The sequence below is a fragment of the Gracilinanus agilis genome, chromosome 3 (genome assembly GCF_016433145.1).
Source record: "Gracilinanus agilis isolate LMUSP501 chromosome 3, AgileGrace, whole genome shotgun sequence".
NCBI classification, from domain to species: domain Eukaryota; kingdom Metazoa; phylum Chordata; class Mammalia; order Didelphimorphia; family Didelphidae; genus Gracilinanus; species Gracilinanus agilis.
The window spans coordinates 599,996,236-600,013,230 of record NC_058132.1 but is presented as its reverse complement, the minus strand read 5'-3'; the positions used below and the strand labels follow the sequence as shown (position 1 = coordinate 600,013,230).

The following is a 16,995-nucleotide window of genomic DNA, read 5'->3' as shown; positions in this document are numbered from 1 at the left end:
TGGGTTTGTACCCCAAAGAGATCATAGATAAACAGACTTGTACGAAAATATTTATAGCTGCGCTTTTTGTGGTGGCAACAAACTGGAAAAGGAGGGTATGTCCTTCAATTGGGGAATGGCTGAACAAACTGTGGTATATGCGGGTGATGGAATACTATTGTGCTAAAAGGAATAACAAACTGGAGAAGTTCCAGGCAAACTGGAGAGACCTTCGGGAACTGATGCAGAGCGAAAGGAGCAGAGCCAGAAGAACATTGTACACAGAGACTGATATACTGTGGTAAAATTGAATGTAATGGACCTCTGTACCAGCAGCAATACAATGACCCAGGACAATTCTGAGGGATTTATGGTAAAGATGCTACCCACATTCAGAGGAAGGACTGCAGGAGAGGAAACATATAAGAAAAGCAACTGCTTGAACGCACGGGTCAGGGTGGACATGATTGGGGATGTGGACTCGAAATTACCACACCAATGCAACCACCAACAATTTGGAAATAGGTCTTAATCAAGGACACATGACAAAACCAGTGGAAATGTGCGTTGGCCATTGGAGGGGGGAGTGCGGGGGTTGAAGGGGAAAGGTGGAGCATGAATCATGTAACCATGTTAAAAATGATTATTAATAAATGTTAAAAAAAAAACTTGGTTCCTGCCTGCAAAGAACTTACATTAGTAGGGGAAGATATTAAATTACAAATTAACCATTATTTTGCTTCTGCAAGATCCCAAGAATACAATCCAGAGAATATCCTTCTTCTATAACTCAGAAGCCCAAGTGATGTAGCTCAAATGTTACTTATAAAGGTAATTAAACAGATTTGAAAGACTGGCAGACCTGAGCCTGAATCCAACCTTCAACAGTTTAGCTATACACGAGCATGGGCAAATCAGTAAATGTCTGACAGCCTCAGTTTCCACATCTGTAAAATGGGAATCCCAGGGTTGTTATGAAGATCAAATGAAAGAAATGTATGTCAAGTGCTTTGCAAACATTAAAATGCCATAAAAATAGTGGCTACAATGATTCCACTCAATAGAATGTAAGAACCTCAAGGATAGACACTGTTTCATTATTTTATCCCCAGTTTGTAGTGTGGTGCCTGGCACTTAATAAGGATGTAATAGTTTTGTTTTTTTTTTAAACTGAATCCATTAAAAGGTGTCCAACTTTCAGCTAGAGAATTACTAGCCAACAACTTGCCAACCAAGGAATGTTTCCAAATTGGATGAGTATCTCTATGAACCTTAGTTAGATGTTGGAACAGTGTTTGAATCTTCTTAAGTAGTAGTTTCTAGTGACAGTGGTATCCTTCAGAGAGCAATGCTATCATCCCCATCTCCTTCTTTAAGGATCTGTTAGGATCCAGGGCAAACCATTCCCATTGTGAGAATTTATTTTTTATTTAATATGTTAATTCTTATATTGGGGTTTTGGGGGTAGAAAGGCTCTAGTTTCTGTATATTAGGGAAAATTAGTATGTATTCCTGGGTCTGGAATTCTCTGGGTCAGAGATTCCATCCAATCTACTGCTTTTTGCAATTTTTTTTCTTAATAATTACCAGGAATCTCTTCTCTTTTAGAAGAACTTGGTTAATAGATGAAGAGAACAAGGATTCTTTTCTTATGCACATACTCCCCTTGATATAGGGATGAAGAGGGGTGAATAGCTTGATAGATCACCTCTTAATTAGCTGTTTACCAGTTAGAGAAGACTTGAGATGTTCAAGGAAAGGACTAAATAATGAGCTCCTAAAATTATATTTATTGAGCTGCCTGATCAAGATTCATGGTCTCTGGTCTTTGAGAGAGGGCCATTGACATGTGCCATTTTATTGGTTAGGATGCTGGCCTAACCAATGAATTGATCTAATCAATAAATCAGTGTCTTGACATTATTTTAATTGTAACACCATTTTAAACAAAACTTTTATTAAGAATTTTTAAAATATTTATGCTCAAATTTAAGTTGCTACTTTGTAAATCAAATCTTTTCTCCTTTTTCAGCACAACGTACATTAAATAAATAGCATTTTCTTAAGATATTAGCATCCTAAGTTTAGAGCTGGAATTTTAGGGGCCACAGTGCAAATCACTCATTTTATAGGCATTTCAGAGTGGATCGAGTGCAAGACTTGGAATTTGGAAGACCTAAATTTGAATCATGCCTCAGACATTTCTGGTGATTGATCTAGACAAGTCATTTCATCTTTGTCTGCTTCGATTTTTTCATCTGTAAAATAGGGATAATAAAAGCACCTGCCTCCCAGGATTGTTGTGAGGAGCAACGGAGATAATGTATTGAGTTTTATGAATCCTTTTCAATTAATTTCAATTATGTCCAACTTTTCATGCCTTCATTTGGGATTTTCTTGATAAAGATCCTAGAATGTTTTGCCATTTCTTTCTCCAGCTCATTTTACAGGTGGGGAAACTGAGGCAAGCAGTTAATATTGTTTAATTATATTGATGATTGATGATGATGATAAATTCCTTATGACTGATTCTTTGCAATCCTATAATTATTGTGCTAATTGGAGGGGCTCAGAAGGGCCACTACCTTGGGCTATCTTTATAGGGGAGGTAAAGAAATGCTGGAAGGATCCAATGTCTGAAGGACCTAGATACTGTCTGAGAAGGTAAGAGACCCTATGGACCTATTCATCTACAGAGGAGGAAGCTTCACTGTGATTAAAGGTAGGGGAGAAAGAATACTGGTCATGGAGCCAGAAGGATTGCATATAAATATTTGCCAAGTCAATATGGCATTTATTAAATGCTTACTGTGTGCCAGGTACTGTGCCACACACCTACCATTTTTATTACCTGTGTAAGAAGTCACGGGGTCACAGACTCAGATGTGAAAGGTTCCTTTGAGATCATTTAGTCTGACTACTTCATTTTGTGCAAAGGAAAACTATGTCTAGAGAGACTAAATTACTCATTCAAATTCACACCGGGAGAAATGGCAGTTGAATCTAGGTTCTCTGATTTAAGCATTATGAACTTTAGTTTCCCCATTTTTAAAATGGAGATAATGGCCACTGTGTTACCTAACTCCCAGAGGTGCTACATCAATTGGTTTAGTGTATGTAAAAGTGCATTGTAACCACAAGTGATGTAGAAACAAAAACTATGATTATTGTTGATGTTTTCCTATACTCCTCCTTGAGGGCAGGGAATAATAATTTTCCACCAAGAAATCTGGGCAGATGAGAGATCCATGCTAAATTGGAGATTGGACCAGCTCCAGAGATTCTGAATTGGTCATCAATTACCAGCTGGGAGAATGAGGCCTGGTAAGAAAATTTAAAGGAGAAAGCTCCAACAGACATGGAGCAAACAGAAACTATGCAGGCCCTTCCTTTCCTTCTCCCACCCCACCAAGGAGCAGAAATTAATGAATATATACAATACTACATAAAGATATTTTCCCCTTGTCTACTCCAAACCCCTCATCACGATTTTCTTTGAGAAGAAAACCAATTATTAATCTCTTCTGGAATCACTCCAATATTCTACTTCCCCCCCGAAAATGTTAAAGCTAACCCTCAAAACAATATAAATTCTGAGCATAAAGGAAGAATTATTTCCTTTAATATTAGACTTCTCTCAATACATATCTGTATCTATCATATAAACTTTGACATGTGATTATTGTGCACATTGAGCTTGTGGGTCACTATGACTTCTAGCTTTGAATTTGTACTTATTTTCTTGCCCCCTATAATTTCTTTTACTAATTTGCTTTACTTCCTTTACTACATTGCTAAGGTTTTTCTGAATTTTGTACAGTTTCCTATCAATCTTTAACTACTCTCTTGTCAAGATAACTTAAAATTTTAATTCTAGCTTTCAAACTGCGTGCCAACTTAAAAAAGATGGAAATCATATTAATGCTAAAGATTTAAATTCTATTACAGAATTATGGATAAAGGAATTCACCATTAAGGGGCCAGCTTAGATATGATAAACTTCTCTGTACTTGGTGACAATACCCTTTGAGAAGCAGAAATTTGCTGTCAGGCTCATCCTACAAAAGTGCTATGAGTCTCTTCATATTTATTAAAAGACAATTTCAGGGGTACTTGATGATTAAAAATCATTTCCATATTTTTAAAGTAATGTGGGATGAGGAAAAATACCTTTGTACTCTTGGAAAATACTTGTCAACATGATTTTTTTTTTTTTTTAGTTAAACAACTCAAACATGATCAAAGCTTTTAGCTTTAAATTTGGCAAGACAAGAGAGAACGGTATTTTAGAAAGACTTTTTCCAAATTGACTTTCTCCAAAGTGGAAGTAAGGCTTTCAAAACACCTGACAGACTGTTGTGCTCATATTCACTGATGGCCGATTATAGAATGGAATCTGATCATTCACATTCACTCTCATTGGCGACCTCTTCTTAGAGCCCAAAGCAAGATTGCTCTAGGAGAGAAGCTTTTATTGAACTGGCATATTTCAGGAAATAACTGTTTACTCTCTATTGAGGTAATGCAAAAAAGATTGCATTTGGAGGCTTAATATTCTTAGCGATTGAAGACCTGGGGTGGAATGGATATGGGCTTTGACTCAGAGAAGTCATTTTTACCTCTATCTCAGTAGCCTCATCTTTTAAATAGGAATAACAACAATGATAATACTTCTATTACTCATGTCATAGGATTAGCAGGGGAAAAAATTGTCAGCCATTAAGTACTATGTCAACTTATGGAGTTATGGGTAAAGCAAGGAATAGTAATAATAATAATAACTACTTATGTCATAGAATTGACAGTAGAAAAATCCTATGAACTATTAAGTGCTACGTAAATTTACTGAATTATGGGCAAGGCAAGGAATAATAATAATAACAATGTCTATCTCATAAGATAGCTGGGAGAAAAAGTTTTGTCAAGTATTAAGTGTTACATAAATTTACTGAGTTATGGGTGAGGCGAGGAATAATGATGATGAGGATGTTGAGGATGATTTTAATATCCACATCATAGCATTACCATGAGAAAAAATTTTGACTGCTATTGTTACTTAGACTTACTGAGTATTGGGTAAGACAGGGAATAATGACAACAACAATAATGAAAACCATGTCATAGGATTGTCAGGAAAAGGTTTTTGCCAATTGTTAGGTGCTATGTAAACTTACAGAGTTATACGTGAGTCAAGGAATAATAACAATAATAACATCAACAATAATAATATCCATGTCATAGGATTGCCAGGAGAAAAAATTGTGTGAACTGTTAAGGGCTACATAGGCTTACTGAGTTATAGGAGAGGCAAACAACAACAACAACAATAACAACAATAAATAGCCATGTCATATAGGATTGCCAGGAGAAAAAATTGCACAAACTGTTAAATGCTATGTAAACTCACTGAGTTATAGGAGAGGCAAATAATAATAATAATAATAATAATAATAACAATAATAATAAATAGCCATGTCATAGGATTGCCAGGAGAAAAAATTGCACAAACGGTTAAATGCTATGTAAACTTATTTGAGTTATGGGTGAGGCGCGGAATAACAAACAAGCTCACAATTCTCCTTCCTAACTATGAGCAGAAAAGGGTCCTTTTAGCTCTGTTCAGTCTCATTAATTTCAAAGTATTTCAAATTCCCCAAAAGCTGTAACGGTAGAGTTTACATTGTTGACTCCCAAGTAATTACTATTGTTCATCACAAAGATGTACTTACTTTGTTCGGGCTCACTTAGATGAAATCAGATTTAATAACTATTATTCAAATTTCATTTCATTCCAGATAGTTCTGGATTACTCCCACAAAGAGTTTTTGCAGAGGTTCAGGAAGTGACGCACCCGGCTTCTCCGCCCCCATTCGGGCTGGGGGCGGGAGGGGGTGGGGTGGGGTCGGGCGCGGCTAGGGGCAAGCGCCCTGCTCTTCAGCGCGTGGGCAGCATCGCTAAGATGGCTGCCGCGGCGGTTCCCGGAGTGAACGGCTCCGGTGCAGCCAACGCTTCTGGGGGCTCCGGGGCGGTGCTTCAGACAGCCGCCCTCATGTACGAGCAGCTCAAGGGCGAGTGGAACCGCAAGAGTCCCAATCTGAGCAGGTGCGGAGAGGAGCTGGGCCGCCTCAAGTTGGTGTTGCTGGATCTCAACTTCCTGCCCACCACCGGGACGAAGCTGACGAAGCAGCAGCTCATCCTGGCCCGGGACATCCTGGAGATCGGGGCCCAGTGGAGCATCCTGCGCAAGGACATCCCGTCCTTCGAGCGCTACATGGCCCAGCTCAAGTGCTACTACTTCGACTACAAGGAGCAGCTCCCCGAGTCCGCATACATGCACCAGCTCCTGGGCCTCAACCTGCTCTTCCTGCTCTCCCAAAACCGAGTGGCCGAGTTCCACACAGAGCTGGAACGGCTGCCCGCCAAGGACATCCAGACCAACGTCTACATCAAGCACCCCGTGTCCTTGGAGCAGTACCTGATGGAAGGAAGCTACAACAAAGTGTTCCTGGCCAAAGGCAACATCCCGGCCGAGAGCTACACCTTCTTCATCGACATTTTGCTGGACACCATCAGGGATGAGATAGCGGGCTGCATTGAGAAAGCCTATGAAAAGATCCTGTTTGCTGAAGCCACTCGTATCCTTTTCTTCACCAACCCCAAGAAGATGACTGAGTATGCCAAGAAGAGAGGATGGTGCTTGGGCCCAAACAATTACTACAGTTTCAAGTGTCAGCAGCCAAAGCCGGAGGACACAACCATCCCCTCCACTGAGCTGGCCAAGCAAGTCATTGAATACGCCAGGCAGCTGGAGATGATTGTCTAAGCTCATGGGGAGGGTTGGGGTGGGCAGGGTAAGAAGTATTTAAAGGGAATTAGTAAGGGGGCAGTAAATGACATGGGATGGCAAAAAAAAAAAAAAAGAAAGAAAGAAAAAAAGAAAAGAAAAAAAAAAAAAAAGCAACCATTTCCCAAAAAGTACATTGGCCATGAAGGTTTTCATTACTAAGGCCAGTGCCATGTGAGAGTAAGCTAGTACCAGCCCCTAAGGGTAGAGAATATGTTTTGTTTATCTTTGTATCTCCATCAAGTGCCTGGGAGGTTCTAAATAAATGTTTATTGAATGAAAGAATGGCTCCAACTTGTAACTTAAATTTCAAAATGAACCTTGCCAATTCCTCTTGGTATTCACCACCACTACCTATGGGCATGGTTCCTAACTTTAGCTTTGGTGACAGACTGACACTGCCATTTTCTCTGTTTGACATTGGTGTGGAGGCCCACACTGCTAGTAGAAATAATTTCTGGCTTAATTTGCCTACACTGAATCAGATTAACCACACTATGTAGTATGACAGGCAAGGTCACATAAGATGATGACAACCTGTCATTTAGCATGACGTTACAATGCTTGTATGTAATATGTCAGGCCTTCATTAAAGTGCTGGTTCTTTATGCATGACCTTTTAAGGAGTGGCCAAGGTCAAGAATTTCTCTAAACTGTTAGAATATATCTTTACTGACAGGGAAATCTGAATTTAACCAAATTGTGGTCATCAAGTTCAAATCTAGCTTTAGATACTAGCCATTTGTCCCTGAGCAAGTCACTTGACCCTATTTGCCTCAGTTCCTGGAGAAGGAAATGGCAAATCATTCCCTTATCTTTGCCAAGAAAACTCCAAATGGAGTTGTGAAGAGTTGACGATACTAAACTGATTGAACAAGAAAGCTGAATATTGGTGCTATGTTACTGCTACCAGCATGACTATTATCACTCACACCATTAGCAATACCACCAAGAGCACTACCCCCACGACTAACTAAAACATGAAGTATCTCATTTTTGTCTCCAGGGTTATCAGTGAGGGGAGAGGGGAAAGTCACCATAAGCTTTGAAAGATTTAGCAGTTTACTTCGCGTAAGACAACTGGTGAATGGCAGAGTCCAAGACTCTTTTCTCCTGTCTCCCAGGCCCAGAATATTCATTTTACGACCCTGAGAGGTGGCAGAGTCAGGTAGAAGAAGGGAAACCACCAGGTACAATCATGTCTTTAAGTTTCTCTAGTATTTTGTAGGTTCCTGGATCTGGAGCGAGGAAGGCTTGAACTCAAAACTAGCTTCAGATACTTAGCTGTGTAACAGTGGGTAAGTCACTTAATCTTTATTTGCATCAGTTTCCTCAACTGTAAAATAATAACACTTGCCTGCCATGGTAGTTGTGAAGATCAAATGAGATGCTACTAAAGTTCTTAGCCCAGAGCCTGGCCCCTAATGGGTACTATATAAACATTATAGTTGTTATTTTTCCGTCAACTGTTAGCTTCAACCATCTTGTTTCCTCAAGCCTTCTTGACCCTGATATGTTGTGTCAGTGACCATACAGTGCTAACCTGAATCTATCTTGGACTGGTTTTGGCGACCTCATTCTGACCTTCCAAAATGTATCTGTACTTCCTTTACACTGGCTCTACATCCCCCAGGTCCCAATCTTGACATTTCCAACCATAACCTAGTGAACGACCCCTCATTTCTCATGGTGCTCCTTTCTGACCCAGCATTCATACCGTGGCTTTTGTTAGTAGGAAGGACCAAGTTCCTTTTCCTTGACCCTTTCAATTTATACATGTAGGAGCAGAGACTCCCAGTCCTGCTCATTACTTTGATGAGAGTCCAAGCAGTCTACCTCTGGCACTAGTGGCAGTTATTAAGCTCCTTGTTTCCTGGAGAGTAGTAGTGCTGTTTTTTCTCCCATGTGATCGACTGCCATAAATTTAACTGTCATGGGATCAATGTCATCTCCCGTGCTGATAAAAGTCATTGATCTACCTTGGCATAAGTAGCATGTGGCACTGAGAGGCCTCTCTCCTCTTATGACATTCAGCCTTGCTGCCATCATTTCTTTTAAAATGCCAGAAACTCCATGTGGGTGACATGGACGATGTTATTCTCAACCCAACACACGAGTTATTCTTCGCAGCTTCAACTTACCATTATAAGCATGTAACACATAATTTTATTATTCCGATACTACACAATGACCTCCTGGCTGTTTTCAACTTTTAGAAGCTGATTTGACTATTACCCATAACATGTCCCTTTGGATAATTTGTATTTTGAATAGTATTCTAATATATTTCTTCAAAACTCAGTGTGATATTTTTGAGTAATTTATACAAATACATGACATTCAACGCTATGAATAAGCATGTAATGCATTTTGTCTCCAGTCATTTTGCCAATTTTACTAACAACACATAGTTTGGTGATGGGGAAGGGAGGGGTCAAGGCGATAATGGAATCCATCAAATGCCTCACATGGTAATTCCTATTTTTCCTTAAATATAAAGATTTCAAAACACATTTGACTCTTTTTTTTCCTAAAAGCATGAGGTGGCAGCAAAATAACTACTCCATATCTATTCCATTTTTGCAAATATTGAATGTATACAGATGTAAAGAAAGACCATTTTGGATATTGCAGAATGGGCTTGGTTTCTGTCTTTGGCTAAGATAAACAATAATACATCACAACACCTATAATAACAACTATTCCACTACATCTATAGCATTTTTCTGTTACCTAGAATGCCATACGGAAGTATTATGCCATTTAAAAGAAAATACAATGGAGAGAAGTGATGATAAGGGACAGGGACCTAACAGCATGATTTCACTGATATAGGAAATTGCAAGGAGAGGCAGTTTCTTTACCTGTGAAAGATGGCATCTTCTTCGCAACCAATAGTATTAGACAATTGCCTAGAGCATTGAGTTATTAAGTGACTTGCCTAGGATGACACAGCTATTGTATATGTGTCAGTGGTGGACCTAGGTCTCCAGGCCAGTTTTCCATCCACTATGCCATCCCATCAACTCGTAAAATAGGCAAATCTTCATTATCAATATATTTCTCTAAGAATTTACCTTTTATATTTCCTAGACATTGCACAAAAGATAGTCTAAGGAGAAGTGAGCTTTTCTTATTCCTATAACATTTGAGCAAATTATCTCCTTATCTCTCATCTCTTTCTTCTCCCTCTCCTCATTTTCCCTTTCTTTTCTCCCTCCTGCTTTCCCTCTTCCCCTTTTCTTCCCTTTCTCTTTCTTCCTCCCCTCCCTGTCCTTTTCCTTCCCTCCTATCTTCCCCTCTCCACCACATAACTTGTCATAAAAATTCTCACTTTTCTTCAGAACTTGAAAGAAAATGATCTTCTAAGCTTAAATAACAGTATGTTTGAGTTTTAAGAATATAGCTCTAACATTTAGAGGTGAATATCACTCTCATGGTCAAATTAAAGAAATGGAAGCATCCGTACTCAAAGGTCATGAAACAATGGAAACTTTCTGGGGTGAACTAAGATTTTGGTCTCCTCTACGAAGATGATACATCAGTTATCTCTCCTAAGCAACCACCATGGGCTGCTTTATGGCCAAATACTTCTCATAAATGGTGTTTAGAACACTCCACACCTTGATGTTTGGATATCCTTTCATATAGCAAACAACCAGACTCTTAACTGATCACAAGGCTTGAAGAGAAAATAAAATTTTACTGAGCTTACTCTTTAGCACAAAGGTGGAGGGTTCTTACTTAGAGAACCATTTTAAAAAATGCAGTTAGGGAAGGTAATAGAAATGATGATAACTGAAGAAGAGACATAGTATTTCACATTATGAAGGAACTTTTATGAGAAACACAAGTCAGTAGGAGTTTCATCTTCTGAATGCTAAGGGCCTAGGGCTCAGTATAAACAGCAAAGTCAGTTTATGATAGGGGAAAACAGTTTTAGCTATGAAGGAATTAGCTTCTGACTTGATATTAACTAATGAAATATAAATTAAATAATCCATAGTCCTATGGTGAAATTCACAAATGAAATTGGAAAAAAATAGCCTTAATTTTTACATAGCTAATATATATATAACATTTGAAAGGCCCAGTGGACAGAGTGCGAGGCCTGGAATCTGGAAGATATCTTTTCTGAGTTCAAATCTGGTTTTAGACATTTACTACCTATGTGATCCTGGGCAAATCACTTAACTCTGTTTGCCCCAGTTTCCTCATCTGCAAAATGAACTGGAGAAGGAAATGTCAAACCATTCCAGAATCTTTGTCAAGATAACTCTAAAAGGGGTCATGAAGAATCAGACATGAGTGAAAAATGACTGACCAACACAACAATGACATTTGACGTGAAAGTCACCTTAGAAATTATAAGAATTTTTCTTTGCCAATGAATTTTGGACTTGTGATGATTTTGACATTTATAAAAAGATATAAAGTTACATATTGATTAAAGATAGTTTTATCCATAACTTAGGTCATGTTTTGAACTCTCTAAACATTTCCAACATCTTTATATAAGAGTTTTAAGTTGCCCTTCTCTATTAAAGGAGTTATAACAAGTACTCAATCCACACAAAAATGGTCACCTTTCAACTCTGTAGATTTGTATAAGAGGATTATAATCACTTATATCCCCTAAGTCACAAACTCCAAAAGTAGCATGTGACTACCATTTGTCTGACTGTAACGTGAGACCCTGTGACCCTATAATATTAGTGCTGCCCTTCTGACATCTGGACTTATGGGATAGAAAACAGCTTAAATCATCTTTTTTGGATTACTTGAGTCTTTATAAAAGAAGTTCAGATGTTTCTAAACCCATACCAGGGCAATGGAAGCATCCTCTCAAGATGTCTGAAAGTAGGCAAATCCTCATGGCAAATGCAAGAAATGGAGAAAGATAAGTTGAACACCAAGATAATTTTTTGCTTTTTAAAAGCTGTTTGATAATGCTTTCCATGGTTCCTGTCAGTAAATTAATTTAATCTTTCCTATCTTTCTTTTTGACGTGATATATCATCATTGGCAAAAGAAGGGAGTTTGACTAGAAGTTCTTTAAAGTCCCTTCCATCTTGAATATTCTATGGCTCTAAGCTTTCCTTTGCTTGGTGGCAGATGGTCCACGCATTCAAACCTTAACCACAATTCAGTTGGAAACATTCTTTTGCCATTTACTTGTCTACTTGTTAGAGAGTTGGCTGTCGCCACTATGCAACACAATGGGAAATTTAGTTTCCATTTCACTTTGGAAAGTGAAAAATTTTAATGACCAAAATCTACTTAACTATTAACATCAACACTGTTCCTATAGCAAGAACAACAATTTTGCCTTAAAAATAGGACATCTGCAGTACAATTGGGAGGGTAAAATAAAAAAAAAAACTTTCACCAACTCATTCTTGATGAGAAATGGCTATTATCGTATGCTCAATGCCACTTTTGGGGGAAGTTTCCATCACAGGACTGTAATTGATAAATAACTACTGGATGGTTCAAGTGAGTTAATGGCAGCATCTGAATATCACGCATGTGAACAATTTATTGCTGTCTCATTGGTCTGGGAAACGAATGAGTCTTAGAAAGGCCAGAAGAGGAGAGATTAGGTACTCCTTGGCTGACAACAATTGAACTCCCTATAAACAATACATAGTGGAAATAATGAAAAACATGCTTTCTTGCTGTTTGCAGTAGCCTCTTGACAGTGTGACAGTTGCTGGTTCCTTCAATAAAGATGATGTCAATTACCCCTTTTATTCATCATGATAAAGTCATGTGCTAGAAATAATTGAGTGTCTTTTTTTGGCACTTCTTATAACAATCCATCTCTTTTTTTATTTATATGGAAGCTAGGCAAAGCAGCTGTCCAATTTGTAATCTATATGTCGCATCAGCCCTCTTTTTTTGGTGTGTGTGTGTGGGGGGGGGTTCTTGATTCTTCTGCAGTTACGGCAGCTTTATTAACAGCATTTTGTACAAACAGTCAACTCTCAATTATCCATAGTAATAGGGTATCAGCAGAACATGAAAAATTGAACGCCCCACAGGACTATACATCTATGCATATGTATGTGAGCATGTGCACAAAATTCCAATCAACAGTTTCAGTTTATCTTCCAACAAGGGTTTTACAAGAGCTGTAAACAACACCAACATTAACATTTTTCCTCTTGTCCTTCCCACACTTGGGGAGGGGTGCTAATGAGCAGAGAAAGGGTCAAAAGGCAGGCAATAAGAGAAAGAAAAAGATGCCAAAGGCCCTGGATAACCCTCAAATTGGATAATCAGTCCCTGGATAACTAAGAGTCAATGGTAGATCATTGAATTTTTTTCCCCTTATGGATCTTAAAATGTCTCACACAAGAAATATACCTTTTAAAGATTTGAGGGTATACTAAGTACAAAATGTTGCTTGCTTATAAATTGATAATGAAAGGATGTTTATTAATGAAGAACTGGGCCACAGTTAGAGACCTAATGAAAAGTTCTTGGACAAAAATGAAGGCTTGATCCCCAGTCTTCCATTCTGAAAAACAGGATCTATTTCTATCCTGAATTTTGTTGTTTGCCACTGGGAACAGTAATAATTAATTTATTACTTCTGTTCAACTGGTATCTATTTTTTTTCTTCCCTATTTGCAGATAAATTATGGGCAACTATCCAGATGTCATTAGTTCACTATTTATTAAAGAAAAAAATCCACTGAAGTAAAGGTGAAGAGGGCATTAGATGGTAGTTTATTATTTTCTGAACTCCACATGAAATGAGAGAAGTGGAAATGTAGGTTCAGTGAAGAGATTGCTCCCCAGTTATAGCATAACTATCTCCTAGGCAAATGCAGGATTAGACACTCCCCAGGAAGAGGCTTCTACAAATTATACACATGATCTGAGTTAGAGCTGGTAGAGGTGGTATTGGTGGAAATGGCTTAAACTGATTTATTCAATCATTTCCTTACTTATTGCCTAAACTGATATTCCCTTCAAATACAAATCATTCTATTTGAGTAAATTCCTCAGTTTTACCTAGGGAAAAGGACAGACTATTTTTCTCATTTTTTGAAGAGTTATTTGCCCTTTGTCCCAAATATCTAGGAGCTGAAGGGAACAAGAATAACATGGGGCGGGGGAGCAGGTTAGGAATTCAGTGTTAAAGGGAAATAAGATAGGACCTAATGGTCAGAATGCATTCTCATAATAGAATGGGGTTCTTAATGGAGGATCACTACAGGAATAACATTAATTCAGTATTAGGACTTTCACTGAAAAAAAATATGAATGTAATTTATCTTTTGAACTGTCAGCTGCATTTCTAACGCTTTAAAGGCTGTAGCTTCCAGGGGCCCTTTGTCTTTCTGCCATGGCAGGAATATCTTGGACAGCTGTAAGAGCTTTGTAAGCTATCTTTCTCAAAATCCATTAGCTAATTCAAGGAACCTAATTAGAGCTGCCATTTTGATGGAACATACTGAATGCTTAGTACAAACTAGTCACACCATCAATGTTTATTAGAGATCACAAAATCCAAATCCCTTCACTCCATATGAATATGAATGGGCATCCAGTATGCTCAATATTGATCAAAATACATGACTAATGTTATTAAGATTTGCAGCAAGATACACAGATATTTGTGTGTGTACACACACACACACACACACACACACACACACACTTCTTTGGATGCACCTGCAGATAAATATGGGCACAGCAAGATTTATACTTGTGCAGTGGTGTCTTTATTTACATTCTTCTCCCTCTAAACTCATAGGACCTTGTACCCTAGATTTCAGCAACCTTACAGCTGGAAAGACAGATGTAAGCCCAGAGGAGCCCAGAGAAAGGGGTGGAGGGAAGCTTTTTTTATGTAACAGCTGCTGAGAGCTATGAAATCCTCTACACTGGTGGCAGTAGCCCTGCCTTTATATAAAGCCAGCTGGATCCTGACTTTTTATTGCTAGCCCTGATCTACTGGAGGAGGCCCAATGGGAAGCCAAAATAGTTAGCATTATTCACTTATCCTAGACCTTCTCTCTGGGTTGACCTTGTATTAGCATGAAGAGAGTGAGATAAGCTATGAGAATTCTCTTTCTTGCTTGGACCAGACCTATAAATTAGCTATCCTAGGGGACCGTTGTGACTTGGTTGTTTTGAGGATCAAGATTTCATATCCTTAGTGACTAGCCCAGAGCCAGGAATGCAGTAGGCTCTTAAATGCTTTGCTGATTGATGGCTTGATTCACCAGAAATATCATTCCCAAAAGCAACCTGGATGGAATAAATATCCAAGAATAAGCTTCTAGACCTTTCTCCCCTGGCCCAATTGAAGAACCTCATGAAGTGCTGTCATAGCCAAGTATAGAGAACCTTTGGTGATGGTGATATACAATCATACATCCAGTCAGATGTTAGATTTTGCTCTTTTATTGTCCTTTACACCTCTCAGAAATATTCCTGCCTCTGCACTCAAACCTCAAAACATTCAGATCACCAGCCTAGTTTAGTCTCTCATCATCTCATCTGAATTACTGCAATAGCCTACTGACTAGCGTGTCCCTACTTCATTTCATACTTCACACAGCTGCCAAAACTATCTTCTAAAACACAAGTCTGTGTTATTTCCTTCCCTGTTACCACTAGGATCAAGGTAAAATTCTTTTGTTTGGCTTAAAAAACAACAACAACAACAAAAAAAAACCTTTCCTATTTGATCCTAACCTACCTTTCCACTTTTACTGATCATTCCTTCTTTTTATGTAATCTATAATCCAGCTGCACTTGCCTTCTCACGGTTTCTTCCGTCTCTGTGTCTTTATAGTGGTTGTCTCCCTATTCTCAAATTGCATTTCCTACTTCCTTTTGCCTCTCAGAAACCCTAATGTCCTTCAAGGCTCAGCAGAAGTATCATGTTCTAGAAGAAGACTTTCCTATTCTTCCCTTTCCACCTTTTACTGTGGCCTCCAAAATAATCATATCTATTTTATATGCACATATACATATGTGTTATATGATCCTATATATATGTATGTATGTATGCGTGTATGTATATATACCGGAAGCTCCTTGAAGGCAGGAATTTCTTCACTTTTGGTCCTGTATCTATATTGACTGGTAGAGTACTTGTCTGTCACAAAGTGGATGTTTAATCAATCCTCTCCAATTCCTTGATTGCTGAAAGTGAGGTAAAGAAAAATAAATCTGACAGGAATTGATAAATTAATTAAAGGACCAGGAAGTAGGGGTGGACAGATGTTAGCGAAAAAAAAGAAAAGAAAAGAGAAATAACATCTATGTAAAAGGAAGAGGAAAAGATGGTGTAGGAAGGAAGCTTATAATATATGACCATAACAGTTATGAGGGTATATATCCCTGACCCCTGCTCTTATCCTGGGGGCTCCACTTTAGAGGTTGTTGTCTCCTCCAATATCCTTGTTTGCCCATTTAACGGGTTCCTTCCTTCCCATGTCTGTACTTTCTCCACTTTAGACACATTTAGGGTCAGCTATACCCTGAATGCCTTCATCATCTGCAAGTATGGTGCTGCTTGCCCCATCTTTAACTGATTCTCAACCTTTACTCCAGCCTCCCCTCACTACATCACTTCCTTTTTGTTTCCCTAGTCACCCATCCTGCTCCCAGTTTCACTTTCCTCCCTTCAGAATAAACAGTTCAGCCTTAAAATTTCCTCTATTCTGGAATCATTCAATACCCCATTTGTCCTATTAGCACTCCCATCCCTTTCAAACATATAACCTTAGATTGCTTCCACAATCTTTTTTTCCCCTTCTCTATTCTGGTTCTGTGGAACACTACTGGAAGAAGGCACACAATGATGCTGACTTACATATTTATGCTATTTAATCTTAACTGGGCCCTCCCTGCAGCACAGTAACCGTTTTACTCTTCCCTGATTGGCTGTGTTTTGCATGCCCTACAACCCTGAGGGAGCTATAGCATCCTTCTCATTTCTCCCTGAGCAAAGAAATTTGTGCACTTAATTGAAAAGAATTGACACCATCTGAAGGCTTTCTTCTCCCCAATTCATGACCTCAAATTCCATTATCATCCCCTTGCCAATACCAACTTCTCTACTTCTATTCTTGATCTTTTCATCCCACTCCCTTCAGTATGCTCTGGGATTTCCCCTCCTTGTTTGTTATTTCTGCTTTCCTATA

The 16,995-nt window shown here is 38.6% G+C and overlaps 2 protein-coding genes across 2 annotated transcripts in view; one reads left to right on the top strand and one right to left on the bottom strand.

Annotated features, from left to right (window-relative positions):
* The window catches only part of PARD3B (par-3 family cell polarity regulator beta), a 1,311,536-nt gene that overhangs the window by 136,132 nt on the left and 1,158,409 nt on the right, over nucleotides 1-16,995 (bottom strand). The gene's annotated exons all lie outside the window — the stretch shown is intronic.
* On the top strand, nucleotides 4,215-6,802 carry LOC123239202 (26S proteasome non-ATPase regulatory subunit 8-like). The gene is made up of 2 exons (XM_044666455.1): nucleotides 4,215-4,260; nucleotides 5,775-6,802. The coding sequence occupies exons 1-2, from the start codon at nucleotides 4,215-4,217 to the stop codon at nucleotides 6,800-6,802; spliced, it is 1,074 nt and encodes a 357-aa protein (XP_044522390.1).